Raw genomic sequence first — 20,514 nt, 5'->3', positions numbered from 1 at the left:
TGATAAGAGCAGAGCAAGATCACTTTATGGGAGGAAAATCTCATTTTAAGTTCGAGAGGATATCAAGGGGGATTTTAAATGATTGAATGTTATTGATCTACTCATACTGTGTAAGTGTATCATAAATGTTAGAAATATAGCTTCAGCAGACATAAATACACTAAAAGGAAAATGATTTTCCATACAGACTGTATTTGTCACATATGCTGTACTACGTGCATCTAAGATATTCATTTTAATACAGTTAATCCAGCATCAGGTGCTACATGATGGTTAATGCACCTCACCCTAAATACAACATTAAGAACAGAGGCAAATGCAGAATAATGCTAAAAAAACAACAAACAACATTTAACAGAGTTGCAGCCCAAAATAAGTGAACCAAACCCTGAGTTTTAAAGCAGCACTGAAATCATTTAGTCCGGTGGTTCAGGCCCCCCTGGTGGGGCACAGAGCCCCTGCAGAGGGGAAAAATACTGAGTGAAACTTAGTTGAATGAATACAATTTAAGTAGGGAAAAAACAAACAAGAATTTGTTGATGCAATCACGCTGACCTTTATTTCATTAAAATTCAGCTTTAATCCTTTTTTAGAAGTAGCTCTATCATTGTTAATGATAAAACATTAGGTGGTGAGGCGTGTGGGGGGGGGCACTAGAGAACGTTTTGAGAATTACTGATTTAGTCCATAGTATTGTTAGGTCCATACATAGAGACAGACAAATAAATGCAAGAGTTCTGCAGCTGTTCATTTCTAATCTGGAAAAATATATTTAATTAGTCTTTAATAAACAAAGTAAACAATAAAAGTACAAACACCAACGTGTACTGCTACTAAGTTCCAACCCAAGTTCTTGGATTTAATCCAATGGAGTCTTGTATATGTCAGTAAAGCCTCACCAGCAGAGAAACCAATCCAACCTGTGGTGTGTGGTAATAAAAGGAAGTTGGAACCTCGATGACAGATTGCACCAACGAGTCCAAATAACAAAGATTCTTATTTCATCTGTGGCCGTCATCAGTCAAGCCTGACAGATTTCCTCTGACAGTGAGTATATTGCTGTTGCTATACCAGTCAACAAGGTGTTTGAGTATGAAAAATAAGTCAGCAACAAGGAGCTGCTTGAGAGTTATCTCACTTCATCTGTTTTATCTCACAGCAACAATTAAATTCATCCATGGGCTTAGTTTTTATCATTTCACCCATTATGCTCATATTCAACTTAAACAATCACAGCCTTATCCTTTGTGCTTTTAACTATAAACCATAAATACAAAATCATGAACAACTTTTTCTGTTATGTGCAGTGCTGGCAGAGGAGACAAATTTCCAAGCTGAAAACTGGACTTTAAAAATGCTGATGCCCCCCTCCAGGAGGGCTGAAAAGATTTGTAGGGGGGTGAGTCCTTAAAAGCATGCCAGTGTCAACAAGGCCTTGAATTCAGTACGTACAGAACACATGTGCACAAAGAACTTGCACAGAAATATGCATAATGGCATTCATCTTCCCAGTTTTTAGAGCATTTTGAGCAGAGTCAAGGATACAGAATAAAAGATGAGAAAGATTTATGCGGTAAACTACTTTAGTGAGAGCGACACACGCCTGGGACAAGCCAACACTTTATAGAAGCGAAATGAATGACAAGGTCACAGGTGATTGAGGCACATAATACCAAAATAAAAGGTTTTTTTAATTCTATTTATCTGTGATGCGAAAAAAGCATTCCATCGCTTTAGTGAAAAACTGGCCACATGCTGCACAGAACACAGTGAAAAGGATTTATTCATGTGTTCAGTTTGCAGATAATGCAATTCATTTCAACCCTTATTTCATCAAAACATTATCAGATATCCCTTATATTAGCTTGTTTTAATGCATCACTAAATTATTTATTTTTAATACCTACTGTTCATGTTGGATCCCTTTGTCTTTCCTGTTATCAAAGCATTCCAGTTGGTTTAGAAAACCGTTTTCCTTGTTCTCTCTGCTTTGATCTCTGTAATTACTGGAGGTAATCTATCACACCCCTTAAAAGACAGCATGACTGAAGTTCTTGCTTACTTCCTATGTTCTCCTTCTGTTTCACAGTTTCCCAGTGCTTCTAGCATGCTTTGAAAGATACAGTAATCAGTGTTTATCCCCCACATGTTTTTCAAAGTAAACAGTCTTAAATAAATACAGTAAATATGTTAGTCCTACTAAGCAAATCATATGCTGTAATTGTGTATAATATAGCTCTATTTTTTCTGTTCACCTGAGTGGGTTGTGATTTACAGAATGTAATCAAAGAAGATGTTGTCTTGTTATCGGTTTGCTTGTTAAACTTTTTATTTTGGGGAGTGCAGTGGAGAAGTCAGACACCCCTTCCATCTCCTGTCACTTCTTGTGGTGTCAGCCGAACTTCTTGCAAAGTGTCACACGTTTATATATTTTTATCGCTCTGTGATGACACATGTGCAAAAAAACTCATTAACAGCTAGAGTATCAGATAAGGATAAACAGAATGTCTGAATGTTTTCAGGTAGAACATTTCAAAACCTGTAAACTTTAAAAGCGATGGAAAATATATAGTAACTTAATTTCAGAACTAAAGTAAGTACTTGCAGCAGTGACAACACACTGGAGAAAACAACAAAGTCAATAAAGGGTCATTCGCCCTTACTGATTATCAATGTATATTTGCCCCCCATATCACTAGAGAATGTAATTAATAACAGGAGCCCATCCTTCAATTGTCACACTGGGGTAAAGAGAATCTGCCTTGCTGAGATGTCCTGAAGCAACACAGAGTCTCTACCAGCTCTGATCCCCCCAGAGGGTGCATGCATGACGGTAAATTCCCTACAGGGATCAATAAAATATCACACTGTTAAAACCGAATTCCCTCAAGCTAACAAGACAGCGACTGCTTGTTGAACTAATAATTAATTTGACCTAGTGTTATCAAAGTTATAGAAAGCCTGATGCGTACAGATTAATATTTAAATGATGTGAAACAGTTTAACATTTACATTCTGATCCTACGGCTAACTGGCAAAAGGAGGATATTCATGATCATTGCTGTATGTTGGTATTTCTGTCTTCAAGAGTCATTTGTCTAACTACAACACTAGTAAACACTCAATGCTTGTGGGAGAAATGAGTTATTGACATTTTTGATGGATTCAAAGCACAAAATGCTACAGCTTCACCCCTTTTACAAAGTCGAGTAGAAAATCCATACAGTTAAATTTGTCGGAAAGTCATGCCAATTTGGTCAAATTCCACCAGTCTTTGATACTGCCTTTTAAATGTGGTTGTAGAACAGTTTCAGGGTTCCCACTCTTTTCAGAAATCACTTTCCAGGATCTTTCCAGGCGATTTCCAGGAGTTTTTCTTGAAAATGCAGGACAGCATTTATTCACAGTATATCATCATAATTCATAATTTATTGGTAGGCCTAGACAAACTCCAGTTTTATTCCTCCTTATTTATTGATACAGGGTTCACAAGGAAGTGTCTCAGGTTCATTACAGGTAGGTGGTCAGCGTTTACGGGATACTCTCCTGAAAACATTTATTTTATTTGACAGAAAATGTATCTTATCACCTATTATCCTATTAAAAAAAGTAGAAAGTTTAAGTTTGTTCCAAGTACAATTAACATCACCTTGTATGTATTTATCAACTGACCACAAATGCAAATTTGATCATTAATAGGCTGTATGCATGTAGATATGATATATATCTACTGGGCTTATCTGAGAATTCCTTTTTTGGCTCCGGAAAAAATAGACTTGATGCCAAAGAGATCGCTGCAAGTCTGTTCCGCTTTAGGTGTGTAAACAGCTAGACTTATATGGGAGCCACAATGCAAAGGGAGCCTTTAAAACTTTTTTTCCCCATTACGCTTCACATCTGTTAAACCCGCTTTGAAGTGTGATACCACGCAGCTTATAGATCCAACAATAGAGTTTCAAACTAAATACACACCAAGGTTTACGTAACTGATTGATGACTGATAACTGAGTGAGAGGCCAAAATAAAATTCAAAATATCCGGGACAACATAGATTATTTCCAGGATATTGTGGCATTTATACAACTTCCAGGTGTTTCCATGACTGAAAAACTAGTCTCTAAATGTCCAGGTTTTTCCAGAACAATTTCCTGACCACTTTTGTACCCTTAGCAATGGATTGCCCCATTGATAAATGCCTCGCCCTGCAAATCCTCACTAGAAGCTCCCATCTTATCTTCTAAATGGCACAACAGTGTAATGGGGTTGAGCCGGTGTTTAAAAAATAACTGATTTAAAAGAAGAACTTGAACAATCCTTTCTGAAAGATCCCTTGAAGGCAGCCTGGACCTCCCAAAATGATCAAAAATTACCCGTATCGCCTTAAAAGCTAGAAGAATTAAAATACATTAGCCTCTTCTGCAATGCCCATTCCCCCGTGGAGCCGGAGGTATTTTCTCCTAACTGAACTGAGGGCTTCCTTTGTAATGGTCTATAACAAAGAGTTATGGATATGAGATGTCACAGGGATAAGACTTGCCATTAAGCTGTGTAGTAGCCTATGTCAGGCTTCCTCCTCACCAAAGCTACAAAGGAATAGTGCAAGATAAAGATATAAGGAGCATTAGCTATCTGTAATGCTTTCACTTTGTTCCCTTTTCTCTCAAAGGTTCCCCTGGTGCAATTAAGGTATTGGGGAAATTTGTGAGGTACATAAACTTGAGCAGTGTGATATAGTAAACAGGCACTTTACCTCAACCTTATTGGCCAGTGTTAAAGTGAGCTACTGTGTGTAATCTAAAAGCCTTCTCCGCCTCTCCATGGTGTAACAAAAAACTAAGAGGCTGTAAATGAAAAACATTATTTTAACCACTAAAGAAGGATTGCATAATTAACTTAGTATATTACTAGCAACTTGCAGTATTCTCAAGTACTGTTTATTTCGTTCACTAGCAATGTACATTCTGTATTGGCAACACATCCAGAAAGCTCTCGCTGTTTTAGTAGCAGGATTCTAAATTGATTCACATTACATTATGAAGCAATATATATCGCTTAGCGTAATAATCTTGAACACAGTGGTTCAATCTAAAGGTAATATTCCTAAGAGCTATTTCCTATATCAGTTTTACAATTGCTGGCAGTGGTCAGCAGTGAAATTCAATTAGGATAGGCACTTTATTGTTAACCTCATAGTTCGTTGCGTAAGTGTACGAGGCTATCTTGTTATACTTGCCAGGGATATGAGCTGATGTAGGTATCACCACTGCGTGATTTCATTAACTAATCAGATCCTGCCTTGTTTTTAGTTGATTTGTTCTCCCCTGCTCCACATCCTTGAAAACATTATCCTTGGAAGATTAGAAGGAATTATGGGTATTTTAGTTGAGCCAGTGGGATGGATTAGTGTTGTGCCACCGCTGTAATAGCATTGGTAGCGGCCCCATTTTGGATTCGGAGGAAAGTAAATGCTAACGAGCCAGGAGCAGAGGAGTAGGTTTGCAAGAAATGCTGCAATAATGTCAAAGCCTAATATCTTGTATGCAGCTCCCCTACTTCAGGGCAAGGCTGTAACGTTAAATCTCAAATGGGGAATCTCGCCTTTATGGGCGCGACTGATATTACACATTGCGGTATGGATGCATTTTCCTTTCAACACCTAAGAGGATGATAAATTTGCAAGCTGGTTCCAACATTTAGGAGGCATTTGCAACACATAATCTTGGTGGAGATTCTGCTACCCCAATAAAATAAAACATCTCTCTCCAAGATGTCCTGGCCTGGCATCAGTTTTAACAATCAGATCGTACCTTTTTTACCCTAACATACTGCATGACTCAGGGAGGTGAGACATGATTAAACCTGCTGAATCCCTACTGTGGAGAGGATGGATATCCCAGAGGTTGGGCGTGGAAAAGCTGCTGAGCCAGTTGAACAATTAATCCCATATCAAATGAGAAATCTGGACCCCCGCTACATCACCGCATGTGCCAGCAGGTGTGCTTTGCCTCCTGCCGGTGCATTTCAGCACAAAATAAAGATGTTATCAAACAGAAAGTGGAAATGCATTGAGTGATTTGTGTAGAGCACACTGTGTTTTATACAAGCACACCTGAAAGTTACCGTTTCCAACAGCAACAACAAAATAATCACACTTTGTTTAGTACTTTTCCAAACAGAACAGCAATTAAAAGTGTAATAGCACATCAGGGCGTTTTGATTCATCCCAATTTACTCTAGTTGAATGTTTCAAACTTTTGAAAACTGCAACAGTGCAAATATCATCAAATGGTGACATTTTAGAAAATGAAGGCGTCTCCCTTGATTGCCTGTTTGTGCTGGTGAATGTGCATTTGAAACAGAGAAAGCATTCTGTCCACCTCACTTCTAGCAAAGGCCAGTGATATAAAGTTTGTTTAAAGCTGCCTTCGCTGCCATATCTGCATATCTCCCTGACTGCTGCCGTGTGAGAAGAACCAGCATGAATCCTGATCAATCACTGACTGCAGCATTACATCTTCAGGGGGAGAATTGGTTTCCCATGTCTGATTAACATTTGTTTTTCCTTTTTCTTCTCCTCTCCTGCACACAGAGGTAATGCATTGATCTGTACTTAACCTGATTTCTAATAAAACAAGGTGTCCAGCCAGTTCCCCCGTTGTCACCACCACTATTGCACAGGAATGTGTGTTGTTCAGTGGCTAGCCATTGATCAGTCCTTTTGGGGATTTCACCTGCTTCTTCCATGTCTCGATGGTAGCCTGGATCATCGTCTGCCTTGTGCTCTAATAACCCTCCAGGCCTTACATGCTGCTAATGAGCTGATGGATCAGTGCATCGATCCAAGTGCCGCAGTCTAAGAACGGCCAATTACCTCAAGTAAACAGTGCAGAAACTAGCTCTGAGCACAGCCAGGACAGCAAAGTACAATGGAGTTCAGGGAAGAAATGTAGATAGCAGGGGGAAAGTGGTGGAGTGCTGAACGTGTTATGCAATTCAAATTGTATTGTGTCACACTGTGGTTCTGTTCTTTGCAGTTTGTCACCATGAATATCAAGTAGGGGAAAATAAAATAACAAGTCGATGAAATACTATTCTGCAAGTAAAGCATACAAACTAAACAATGGTCCCATACACACTGTGCCTACTGCTCCACACAAAAACCTGGTACCTGTGGCTCTCTCTCAACGCTTCCTTCCCCTTCCTCCAAGAAATCACACCCCGAGGAGACATCCTGGGTTTGCATTCGATCAGAACATCGCCACCCTGTCGTGCCAGAGTTTGGGCCTTCAACAAGTTCTGGGAGAAGTCTGGAGCGATGGCTGATAGGAAGAGTGGAAAGAGAGGGATGTAAGCATTGTGAGGGAGACAGTAGAAGTAAACAAAAAAACAGGGATGAGGTTTAATTTACTGTCAGAGGACACAGAGGAGCAAAAGGGGTAGAGCTATTGAGGAAATTAGAGTGGAGAAGAATCCTAAAAAAACATGCAGGTCACTCCATCCATTAGGTAGGTCAGCTCTCTCACATCCTTTTCTTTCTACACACATCTATTTCACACACACAGACAGACTCACATGCACACATAAATGCAGGGCAACAGACACGCTGCATCATTTTTAAGAAGACATTTTATTTGGAAATAGGTGGGTTTTCCAATTCCATGAATTTTCCTTTGGGGAACATTATGCATTAAGAATTAAGCTGTGGGGCTCCGAAGCAAAAAAGAGAGAATGTAAAATGAGAGGGAGGCTTTGTTGCTGCTCCTTTAGGCCTTAATTACTAAGGCGCCGTCGTCTGGAGCTGTTTTGTATGCGCAACGACTCAGCAGAAAGCTCTTCAAAGTGAACACGCAGCCTGGCGCCACTGACATGGCTGAGCACCTGCCAACGCATGCCGCTGCAAGTGCATACACAACAATACACATGATGTTACACATGTATTCAGATACACTGCACCTCACAATTATTTCACGACAGTAAGTGTGAAATGTCAGCGTTTCCTCTATCAGAAAAACATATACTTGTCTTCTTATAACACATGGGTGAGATTTATATGAGCTCATATCCTAAAGCCAGAGTTGGAGGACTGATAGTTTTAATAAAAATGTGTTTATCTTCATGTATGTTAAATGAATGTAGCAATGTACAAAATGTAAACAGGTCCTCTAGTGGAAATTTCTATCATGTATTGTTTTTGAGTTGTTTTTTACTACAGAACAATATTAAAAATGCAGATATCATGATGGTGGCATATATAAAAGAATGAACATTTTAACTACAGTACTACTCTCCTCCACACTGTCAAACAGTAATACTACATCAATACATCAGAGTTTAAATTGTTGTTTGGTTTTATGACCGATGATTTATGGATTAGTCGATGATTTGATAAGTCGATTGACAAAAAATGTACATCTTACATAATATTAATTCATACAATCATAGAAAATGCCAAACATTTGCTGGCTCATGCAGTAATTGCTGCTTTGTTTTTCAATTTTAGTTATTTTTGCCTATAATTTGATAGGACAGGCAAAGATAGACAGGAAAGGGGGGACGACATGCAGCAAATGGCCGCAGGTCAGAATCAAACCCTGGGCGCTGCGGTAAGGACTGGACCTACATGGTGAGCTACTGTGCACCCCTTTGTTTCAAAATTAGGATATCTTTTCTGCTCCAGATGTCACCTCGGACTGAGAAATTGTGATGGGTATTTTTCACAATTTATTAACAGCTTATAGACAAATGAAAAATAAAAATAATTGTTGGATTAATAGAGAATAAAACTGCATTCTACTGTCAAAATCAGGACTTACTATATAAATACTGTTGCATCATTATACTTTAATAAAGATGTGCAGAATGCAAAGTGCAGCTGTTTTGGCCTTTATTAGTAGATAAACTGTCAGATACGTCTTCTAATACAGGACAGGATATCATTGTGAGGAGGTGCACCTTTAGTAAATAATGAAGAGTGACCAATATGGTGTCATAATAATTTGTGGTTTAAGTCTTAAGCTGTCTGTGATATACAGACTGATCTGCTTCAGACCCACACACCTACAGTACAGTAAATAAAACCTACTCAGAGGCTTTGTGAGTTCTGCCATTTCAACTCTGCCTGCATACATGCATTCACTTTGTGTCGAGCTGCCAATCAGAGTTATGTTTCTAAACACAATCTTCTAAAGCTGCTGTGTCAGGAAGTGAGGTGGATTTGACAGACTCCTAATACTTTATTTTACTAATTCCATTGTGTCAAACTGCCACAGTAAACTGCTGTGAGTGCTTATACAAGAATATAAAACAAGGGGTTTTTTTTTATTACCTGCTTACATAACATATATCAAATACAGTTTGCAAGGAAATTAGGTTTGGACTTAATTTCTAAAATAGTAAGCCACATATGTTGAAGCTCAAAACTAAATTAAACACAGCAGTACTTGGGGAAAGACAATCAGGAGATCATTTTATTTACTAATTAAACAATATAACATATAACTAACAAAGTGTTCCTCCTGCTGTTCTCAGTGCACACAACTGTTCATCCCCAGGCAAACCAGTCATCTCCACTTTCCCAGCTGATGGCTGACCAGCATAATGTGGTCACTTGATTATGAGAGCGAGCTATGGGCACTTAAGGGCAAACTACTGGCAAAAGAATTGTAGACACGAATGCCTTTTCCTCAATTTACTCAACACGGAGGGAAGAACAGAAACATTTAGTTTCTTATGTGCTCCGTTTTAATAGAAGGGGGAGGTTGAGTTTATCCTTTGGAAGTGATATACAGCCTTTCTTGCTAAATGTTGTTCATACAAGAGAACAGAAGAAAAGCAAAGATTAAAAATACTATTGTTTCTGTAAAATTATCTTGATGATCCAACTGGCAAAATTGCAGACATGTGTAGAAATGTTCTGCCAAATAAGACTGTGGGTGTAGGAGATAATGGCCTTAAAAGTGGACCTTCAATTAAAGCGCCCCCACCAGGCTGACTGCTATGGTATTCATTTTGGCAGCTTCTGCACATTAATCATCTTGCCAGATTTAAAAGTCTATCATGTACTATCTAGCAGCGTTTCAAGAGATGGCACGAGAACAACTGCACTGAATATATTCACAGAAATCAACAAAGTCTTGTGTGTTTGGACTTACCTATAACTCGGAGCTCAGCGTTGGTGAAGATTCGGCCATGCTTGTTCTCTGCCACACACTGGTACATGCCAATGTCGGCCAGATTCAAGCTGCTGATCGTCAGCACTCCATTATTTGCCTGAATCCTGTCCTGCTAGAGACACACACAGACACACACAGACACACACACACAGATAAAGGTTTACATCTAATCAGGACCTCCCACGTGCTGGAACTGTTGTACGCTCCTTCAAGTACTTAGGGCCCTGGTTACTCAATATGTAATGTAAGTGCTGTTATCAGAATCATGCTGTGTCTCCCTTTTGCCTCATGACCATGCTAATGCTTAAAGTTGCATTAGGCACTTGCTGGAAGAGGAACAAAAAGCTATGTCATGTACACGCGCCAAACACAAAGCATTAACATTAGCATTCTTTTGGAGGCATGTTTCTGGCCACCTAGGTCCAATAATCACCATGCTTTTAGCTCTTTGATCTCCACTGACTAATAAAGATATCTGGGTCTCCAGTTAGTCGCTAACTGTGGCTGTCTGATGTTGCTGGGGAGGTAGTGTACAGTGGGTGATAATCCCCTGTGGGTTTGTCACAACAGTAATCCCTTTCAGATTACATGCAGTCATCGGATCCATTGTTAATATAAAAAATATTGATCAGTGGAGCTAAGAGATAAGTTAAACCAGCCTCTGTTGAGAAAGAAAGATAAAATCCTCAGAGCTTCTGTCCCAAACAGCATGCTAACAGGTTACAGTAAATTGCTTCAGATTCACATGAGCCGCTCTGGCCCTTAAAAAATTGTCTGTGAGATCTCAGTGGATGATCCCTTAGCAAATCTGACATTAATCTCTAAAATAACTGACACCTCTTTATATAGCAATACTATTATATAAAGATAACCAGTTATGTATATAATTCCCTCAAGTCTTAGCTTCTAGCATTATTAGTGTTGTTATTTTCTATAGGTCAATAAAATGGGTTGGATAAAATAATATAAGGTCACTTTAAATAATTTTTTTCTCTTCCAAACATAGTTATAGCATTTTTTTAATCTATTTTTACCACAAACTCTGCATGTGATATGTTGTATATTCTGTTTCGGGACTTTCACTTTATGTAAGAAATGTGTAACATCTTTTTTTTTAAGGAAAGCTTATAAACAGTCCAATTAGTGTCGTAACAGTATCACATATTAGGTGTTAATACAAGAACACTGGACTAAAACCACTTTGAGGTGGGTAATTAGGGCTATATATGGACATTTTAAGTACCACGATGCCATCTGTGTTCATTCTGATGAATGGCCTGATCTAATTCAAGCTTTAGCCACACTTTTTCTCTCCTTGGGGGGGTTGATAATTGAAACACTGCTAATTTTCTGTGGTCTTAATAGGCCCGCAGTGACTAGATGTAACCCCCCTCTGCTTAACATAGCACTGAGACATTATCAAACGGTGGTTGAAATCAAACCACTGAGGAATTAGTTAGGAATAAGCTGCAGCACATAGGCTATTTAGTGCTTCTCTAAGTGCCTCCAAGTATCATAGAGTGTTAGGTGGCAGAGGAAAAAAGATATGCTCTGCCTGTGATGCTGTTAGTTTAAAAGTAAATACATGCAATTGTAGAAACACCTACACAGAGTAGAAACAGTGATAACAACACCTGAACAAAGTTCTTCTCTTCCCACTGCTCCTTTTGACCTTTACAAGGTTTGGCACTTCTTTCTGCTTCCTTTTTATAGTTGTGTCAATTTAAGTGTGGCAGCACTCATTGTTCTTGCCCTTGATCTTTCCCATTGAGTGTAGCCGGACCTTTTAATGTCACTGACAAAGTAGTCCAGAGGGTCCTGCCGCCAGTCTGTCTGTCGTCTGGAATCATTACAGCACTGCCACTTGAAAAGACAAGGACTGTCCCTTAACATCAGTCAGTGACACTGCTGAGGATCTTCAAATAGAGCTCTTTCTGAGGCCCAGTGACACGATGGACACACGGCTGACCTGGCGCTAAAGCCGCCGCCAGAGGGGGTCCTGCGTGAGGACGGATGCAGCAGTTTCCAAGTGGAACACAACAAGTCCCTGGGTTTTTGGCTTGGGCCTGGGTGCTTATATGTGTGTTCAAGGGGAAAAGGATGATAGAGAAAGAGAGAGAGAGAGAGAGAGAGAGAGAGAGAGAGAGAGAGAGAGAGAGAGAGAGAGAAAGCCATAGCGACTTTGAATAGATGATAGATGGTCCTTTTTAGGTTACACAGTGCAAGGGCCCAGGGGGGATGAAAGAGATGAAAGAGATCTGTGTAAGTGCATGGGTCGGTGCCACACTACACTATTCTGTACCCACTGCCCTGTTAAAAACCCTCAGAGACTCAGTGGTGGCTCTATCACAATCTCTTTAGCACTGGAGACAAATGGTGGCATTCGTCTGCTTTATGGCTATCATTAATTATGCTTGACTCTTCTCTGATACCAGCACTGTTTCAAGTTGAGCTGTGAAAAGGCAAATCGTGGATGCTTTGTTGTATGCCGGTGATGTAATGATCCTACTCCTGATTGCAGTATGTGCACTGAATGTGTGCTACAACAACAGTAACTCCTCAGATGGCAGTTCCCTGACTTTGGAGGTTGAAGGTAGGAAAATCAAAAAACACACACTCATGTACGTAACTAAGAGCTGGTGGTGGAGTGGAAAAATACAAGCGTGAGTGGGTCCTTGTTTCACCGTGGTGACATTTTGAAGTGACAGCCCTCCTCTTCGCAATTTAAATCCCTTGGAGGAGGCCCAAAATGAGGTGGAGAGAGAGAGGGAAAAGTGGGAGGATAAAAGATTGAAAGAGAGCATAAGAAAGAGAAAGGGAGCATCAGGCATTAGAGATGCTGAGATAAAGTGAGAGAGAGAGCGGAAGAGGAGGACTGATCCATTCTAATGAGGAATAACAAATGGCCCCCTTGGCCTTCCTCTCCTTCTCCCTTTCTTTCTCTACATCGCTGACCTTTGGGTTTGGAAATTGATTTACTGTTGCCGCTGTTGACGGTGGCATTTTGAAAATGGTAACACACCACCTCATTAATATAGCCACATGTACAGAGAATATGTTACCTTGGCCACCCACTAAAGGAATTTCTACAATGTTATTTACAAATCAATACTGGAGATGCAGGTGGAGTGATAAGGGTTTCGTGTGGTTAAGGATGTGAGGCAAATAGAGGAAGCGACCTTTGTCAGCCCTTCAAAATTAACACATAACATGACAGCCATAAATGACAGAGAGGGGAAACGTTTATGACGATGATGTCTATTTATACTGATTAAAATTTGACTTGCTGCACATACAGGATTTGTAGATAACTACTACTGTGTCATTATGGCTAACCATTTAGAGTGTAAAACTCTGTAATCTTCTTCACTGCATGTGCACTGTGATTCAGTTCTCCAATTAAAGTGCCCCAAATTTCAGATATTAATCTCAGCTTTCAATTGAAGTTAGAGAAAACTAAACCCACCTGCCCCCCTTTTAAGACATGTCCAACATCTGGTTTTGGGCTCATTAACCAATCCAAACACTATCGGAGACTGCGATTCACTGGAGCTGTTCTTTTTTAGGCAGAAAGCACTCACTGCAGCAGCACAATAACACAAAACAAGGCAAATTGCCTAAATGTGAAATATATTTTGGATGATAAGGCATTTTCACCCTCCCCAGAGAGAAGAGACTTAATGATAAAATTGAGAGTAGCAGATAGGAGAGATTGAGCGCTAAATTGTCGACAGAGTCCCTGGTTGATGACAGGCAGAAAATGGCATCACTTTGGCTTCTTTGCAAAACACAAACAAACACCCTCCCCCCACATACACACACACACTTTTGATGCCAAATTTAGTCCCAAGCAAATACAGTCTTTTCAAAGTGACATGTTCTTGCCAAGTACAAGCCTATGAGTTGGAACCATTATTTGCTTCTAAGCAAAATGAATCCAAAACACAGTGCATCCTTCAACTAAGATGGTTCGGAATCGACTGTAATCTTATCATCTTTCATCTTACACATTAAATTATGTTTATCTTCACCAACTCAGCTGCCTAGGGGGTGTTATATTGAAAATAATATTGACACTCTGCTAACAATAACAACCATTTAAATGCAAGCCGGTTAGATTGAGCCTCAGCAATCAGTTTGTTAACAAAAGAATGTTGCACACCTTTATAAGACTGGCTGTTGATTTAATCTGAAGTTAAACAAATAAATTGTTATTTATTTATTTTCTTTTACCAAGCACAGATCTCACAGACACAGATGTACAATATGCAAAAGGTATAGTTGTCTGGGGGACAAACATGGTGGCTTCTGGCTTAAATGTGGATGAGAATGATAAAGTGGTAAATTATGTTTGAAAACTGCAAAGAAGTGGGTGGAGCTTTGCCAGCAGGTGATTTGCAAAACCATAATTTTAACTAGAATATTTGATTATTCTACCAAAAATGTTCTATTATTTGGCACTACAATATGAAAGCGTGGTGATATCAGGGGGTTAATACTGCATTGTGGATCATTCTCATGTTCATTTTGTTCATATGTTTGTTTTTGTGTCGTTAAAAGCAATTAAACAACTCTATTAAGAAGAATCTCTTACTTCCATGGGGTCCAGAGGCTCTCCGTTCTTCAGCCAGCGGTATGAGGGTTTGGGCTTGGCACTGGCTTTGCACTCCCACACCAGAGTGTCATCAATGGTCTTCTGAACATCCTGAGGCTTCTCAGTCAAGTGAGGAGCAGCTGCGAGGTCACACACCACATACTGTAAATTAACACTTTGACGCTACACAAATGCTTGAGCATTACCAGTACGCAGCAGTTTTAGAATAAATCAATGGACCAACCAAGCGGGCAATTAGTTCATTAAGGAAGCATCCAAGGGCACAAATCATAAATCCACTTCCAATTAACCCAAAGCTAACCTCTACTTGAAAATATATAAATAAAAACAACTGTATCAGCTTGACATGAGGATCAATAGTGACTGAAATCATTCACTATGGGGTTAAAAGCTAAATGATAAGCAAATGGATTTGCTACAACCAGCTTAGCTATACTGATGCATTTCTTTTACAAGAATCTGGTTTACTGGCTGTATTGTATTTCTTGCAATGCTGACAATGGCTGTCATTCTTTTTTATCAATGCAGTTAATAATATCGGTTATATTCCCTTTTTGTCTTTTGAAATCCAGAGGAAATGCCTCTATATTTATGATGGTGGTCCTGGTGTCACATAAATGACAAACACCTTATCTCTGGCGACAGTGTAAGAAGATTTATGGCCCTTATGAAGCACCCACATAAATACAGGATGCCCTTCCAGGTTCAAGGGGAACAAGGCACTTGAGTGGGTCTGTCTGCCAGCCTAGCTGTGTTACTTTGGTAATGTAATAATAATTATAAAAATAATATTAATGATGAAATTACATTTTCTCGATTTAAACAGCATGAGAGTACAGTCACAGCTGGAACTGTATCAGCAGTACATTCTGTGTCAAGGACTTTTTAGCAGGGCAAAAACTCACCCACACAGGGACTTAAACCAACGGTTTCTTCATACAAAATAGACTATCACCAGGTGATAGGTAGTGTCTATTGGTGTTACGTGCGAATCTGTTCAAATCTATATTGAGGTGCTCTGTGGAGCCCTGAAGGGGATAAAGGTTTTGTCCAGTTTTTAAATCGTGTTCAGGAACCATATTCTTGTCAACATTAGAAGGCAAAATCATGAAACTATTAGATGACAAAAAAAAAAGTGCCTGGAAGCATAAAGACAACAACTGTGTGTTTCAAAACAAATGAAGGTGTTTCTTGCTCATTATTTCTCTTTGTATTTCCTATCTTCGGTAACAGTGCTGCATGCATTGCCTGAAGAGTATTTTACTTGGTAAGAAGACTCATTCAAATGATATTTAAAAGGCTTACAGAGAGGAAGTGTTTGGCAGCCCTATTTGAGAACTGATATAATATTATGTTATAAAAAACAAGCTCTATTTATGCTCTTTCTATTAGAAGAAATTGCATAATAAATATTTTCGGAAACGAGCGAGCAGTACTGAATTGAAAATACATCACTATACAGAAACAAATGCTACATGACACCCTGTTAACAATACTACAAATTAGACCACCAGAGATAACATAATAGAAGGGAAGACATGATACTTCTATACATAGTCAATCTGTGACTTGCGTGTCATCCCATTCAAATGCAGTCAACTGCTAAACCATGATCTAATTTCATAAATCCCCTGGAACTACAGAAGGACAATTAAGTGAGGAAATCGAAAGAGAGGCCACCCCTTATTGTTCCTGTGTTCGCATTGGTTGGGTGTCACAATCACCACATCCCCCTATTGATTCTCCTATTCTTCTATAGAGTTGATGGATGTCCCACAAGCTCCTGTCTATGGGAGTTTAAAATGAGATTACAGATTTTTATCACCTGGCAGCCGGCCAGTCTGCGCGGCTTTGAGATGAGACAGGACTTAAATCTTACAAGGAGAAACATGACTTCCACACAACTACAGCAGAGGAAATGTGCAGAGGCCATGCAACATAGTATCAAGACAGGGATAGCTACAAGTTGCACAAAAGTTATGACCCTAAAATTAACACTTCCATTATTTTCGGACCTCTAACTCAGCAAGGACCAGTGCTGTGATGCTATATTGCTCTATGAACTATGCACTTCTCTTGAAAGTAAAGCAAGTTTAATCCACAGCCTAGATACTGTGAGCATTTTATCTTACCCACAGGTGCCTCTAAAAAACCCTGTATTATCATATCAAAGGCATCCTCCTTCACAAGAAGAAAAATCTGGATTTGATGATTTCAGTGAAGCACAGCCCTACAGGGTCTTGTGGGCAGACATCATCAATGCATAAACTGCAAAATAATGGAGAGAGAAACCATAAAAATCCTTCATCAAGGGCCATTAAAAGCACTCTCAGAATATGGCCCATAAGTCCAGTGTTGGTGAGGGAAAAATCACCTCTCCCTGAAAGGTGGTATAAATCTGTGTGCTACGGCCCCATGTTAGCCGCTGGCACAATAAAGAGCTTGTCAGAAATGAACTACTGGTAATAGGTTAATTTATTACCACATTCCACTATATGATGCAGTTATATATGGGTTCTAATAAAAGCTACAGATTGCATGACAACAAATTAAACTTTTTGTTAGACTCACAACAAAGCTGCACTTTTATTCTGCAAGAGTTTCAATCAGGCTCAGCAGTAGTGAAGCTTTGAGGCCATGAATCAATGGGTAGAAGATGTGGTAAAAGTCTATAAATGTACATGATATGTTAGGAAGACGACTGACAAGTTGAAGCCATAAGAAATGTTTTCCCAAGACAAGAAACGTCAGTTTTAGATCAAAGTCATTGAAAACCATCCTCCTACTCACCATAGAAAGACAGCTTTCCTTTAACCGAGTTTCTTCCTCTGCTGTTTTCAGCCACACATTCATACATCCCTGCATCCTCCTGCTGGAAGTAAGGGATCTCTAAAACTCCGCTGGCTTTATTTATGTCCACCTTCCTGCCAAAAGAGGCTCCATCCACTCTTCTCCAGCTGATAGTTGGCACTGGGCTAAAAGCATGAAAATACAACACACACAGCAAGGCCACAAAATGAAAAATACTGCTGAAGATTGTTTAATCTCGGGAGTTAGCTTCGTCGAAGACACATATATTATACAAATAATTACAGAGAAACACTGATAAAGCAAGCCAATCTTTAATTAACCTCAAACATTAACTGGTGAGTTTTTCTTCTGTGTATTCCGGATGTACAGCACTAGAAAGACTTAATAAGAATTAATATGTGAAATATTCTGCTCAAAAAATTCACTGCACAGGGTCCTCACACATTACCATGCAGCTCCGATTGGTACAGTAAACACCTAATTGTGTAGTTATGACTGTGGTATAATAATACACAGTGGGACATACTTTCCAAGTGCAAAACATTCCAGTTTGACAGTTGAGCTCTTAGCGACGGGGACAACTTCAGGGAACTGCACTTCGATCTTTGGCTCGTATTCGCCCATCACACCTGGAGATACAGAGAGAAATACAGAAATGATGCCACGCATGTCTGAAGGGAATTTTTTCAGCCCAAAGCTTGAAAAGGTCACACAGAAACAAAATCAAAACAAAGTTTAAGTCATGACTGTGTTAGCTGAAACAAATTATACCTCTATACTGTGTCCAAGGGCTCTGGAGAGAATATCAAATTGTTTTGTTTTTTTTCTGACCACTTTTGGGATTGTGATTTAAAATCCAATTATTTTCTATAAAGTACACTCCTGGCCTGTATTAGTTGTCTACATATCATCAAACATCTAGTAATACATACACAAACAATTACAAAAAATTTTGTTTTAACATGAAAAGAATCAGATGAATTGATGCAGTTGCTCATCTCATGAGGTTGGCACTAGCCAAACCAGAAGGAAAACCTTGATAATGTGATTGGCTACATTATTTAACCAAAAGACTCACCACTCTTTCAGTCTAGTTTCTATCCTTTCAAATTTCATAACAACAGAGTAGTGTTTTCTTTCCCAATCATCATTGTCTGAGAATAAAAGTATAATAGTGAACACACTAACCACATAACGGCAAAAAGGTTTTTTTTGTAAGCCAAGTCACAAACACAGATGATTAAATCTGCTGGCAATGGTTAGCCAGCAGCTGGCAAAATCGATGGTCGCCAGCTAAAACTTTCAGCTCTAAAACTTGTTAGCTCGCCAGGCTATTGCTAATTAAAGTCACTGCACCTGCAATTTGAAAGTTGAGGCACTGCCTCAAATTTTGATTTCCAAAAAAAAACACAATCCATCACTATGGCTCTACTTTGCTCTCTATGTATAGTAAGTAGGGTAAATACCATCAACCCGCAGCACTAGAGGAGTTGGTGGTCCTTGAACATTGCTTTTGGTGACTGTGTTGGTAACTACACAAGTGTAGTTGCCCACATCAGAGGGTTCAACTTTGGCGATGTAGAGGTTGCCTGTCTTCTGGGATACAAATCGCCGCGTGTCCTGGATGACAAACGATGGGTATTCATTGAAGATCCATGTGAAGGTAAGTTCTGTGAACAAAGGCAGAGATGTGAGGCACACAGGGCAAGTCAAAAACACATATTCTGTTTATACATCATCTATACCCATATACAGATAATGTGTGCTTCATCAGCAGTCTCATCACTTCAGGGTGAGCGGATGCCTTCAGGGATAAAGCAATTAGTGGATTGGACTGAGTGCCAGCCTTCCATGATTAAAAACACAATTTATAATTGAAGAGCAATTACTCTTACTCACTGTGGGACGAATGCTCTTAATATGGCAAAAGTTTCACAGGTTCACTGTGCAGGAGTGATGATGATGAAAGTATGATGGGTTTACATCCAAAGCAGGGATGCTGTGGTCTTTTCCTGCTTTGGCATGCATGACTTAGTTTTGTTGTTTTTTTAAATGAGAAGCAGGGTGGTGATTTCATGTCGCTTTCCTTTCTTAAGACCATGAAGCACCGTTGAGCAAGGCATCTATGTCTCATCCAGTGACACTGGGATAAAACCGGAGCCTGCAGTGCTCACTCATTTCAATTAATAGTTTTTACGGGACCTGAATTAGAGAACTCAAATTATCTGGCAAATACAGTGTGTTGACCAAACATGACTGTATGAACATTGCAAGGGAGGAAACATTGGGTGTTGTAATGATAACTTTCCAGAGTTGTCTGTTAAGCGTTACAAGACATGGACTTATTACTCAAACCAGCCTTCCTGGATGATATTTCATTCTCTCTCTGGTACCTGAAGTAGCACGCCGCCACAAAGGCAGTCCTTTGCAGTTTTTGGTCTGGCGACGGCTGAGGGCTGTGGTTGTTCTGGCAGAATTTCCATGTGCGTATAAAGAGAGTGTTACATTTATACTACTGCAAGAAAACTCACCCAGTGTAAAGTCTGTAATTGTATTACCACTGTATCATTAAATTATGCTTTGTTTTATTTCATTTCATGCCCTTTATTCCTTCCAAGTTATTTTCATACCTCTTAATGGGATTTATTACTTAACAAGAATATATTTTAAAACACAGAGACAGTGGTTGCACAGAAAAAAACAACAACGAGCACCTCCCTTTGTGGCTGTCATGTAGCAGTGGAGGACCTTAAATCAACCTTTAAGCTGCAGATCCTGCATAAAAAAACTGTATAATGCCCAATAAAACCAATGTATTACAGATCGTGTTATTCAGTGAGGTACCACCTAGTCTACTATTCATCATCCATGATAACAAGCTTCTGGGAAAGGCTCCCAGTACTATCAACCAAATGG

General features: G+C 39.4%; 1 protein-coding gene across 2 annotated transcripts in view; it reads right to left on the bottom strand.

Moving 5' to 3' along the window:
• The window catches only part of cntn3a.1 (contactin 3a, tandem duplicate 1), a 77,231-nt gene that overhangs the window by 17,114 nt on the left and 39,603 nt on the right, over positions 1–20,514 (bottom strand). The window contains exons 6-11 of one of the 2 annotated variants that reach the window (XM_051424658.1): positions 19,065–19,268; positions 18,125–18,227; positions 17,578–17,762; positions 14,767–14,906; positions 10,152–10,284; positions 7,169–7,319 (exon numbers count right to left, since the gene is read on the bottom strand). In XM_051424658.1, coding sequence (XP_051280618.1) covers positions 7,169–7,319; positions 10,152–10,284; positions 14,767–14,906; positions 17,578–17,762; positions 18,125–18,227; positions 19,065–19,268 — 916 coding nt within the window. The remainder of the gene's footprint in view (positions 1–7,168; positions 7,320–10,151; positions 10,285–14,766; positions 14,907–17,577; positions 17,763–18,124; positions 18,228–19,064; positions 19,269–20,514) is intronic. The other variant, XM_051424659.1, reaches the window with a different exon arrangement.

This window comes from Dicentrarchus labrax, unplaced genomic scaffold (genome assembly GCF_905237075.1).
Source record: "Dicentrarchus labrax unplaced genomic scaffold, dlabrax2021, whole genome shotgun sequence".
Taxonomy (NCBI): Eukaryota; Metazoa; Chordata; class Actinopteri; family Moronidae; genus Dicentrarchus; species Dicentrarchus labrax.
Note: the sequence above shows the minus strand (reverse complement) of the source record. Positions and strands in the feature narration are given on the sequence as shown.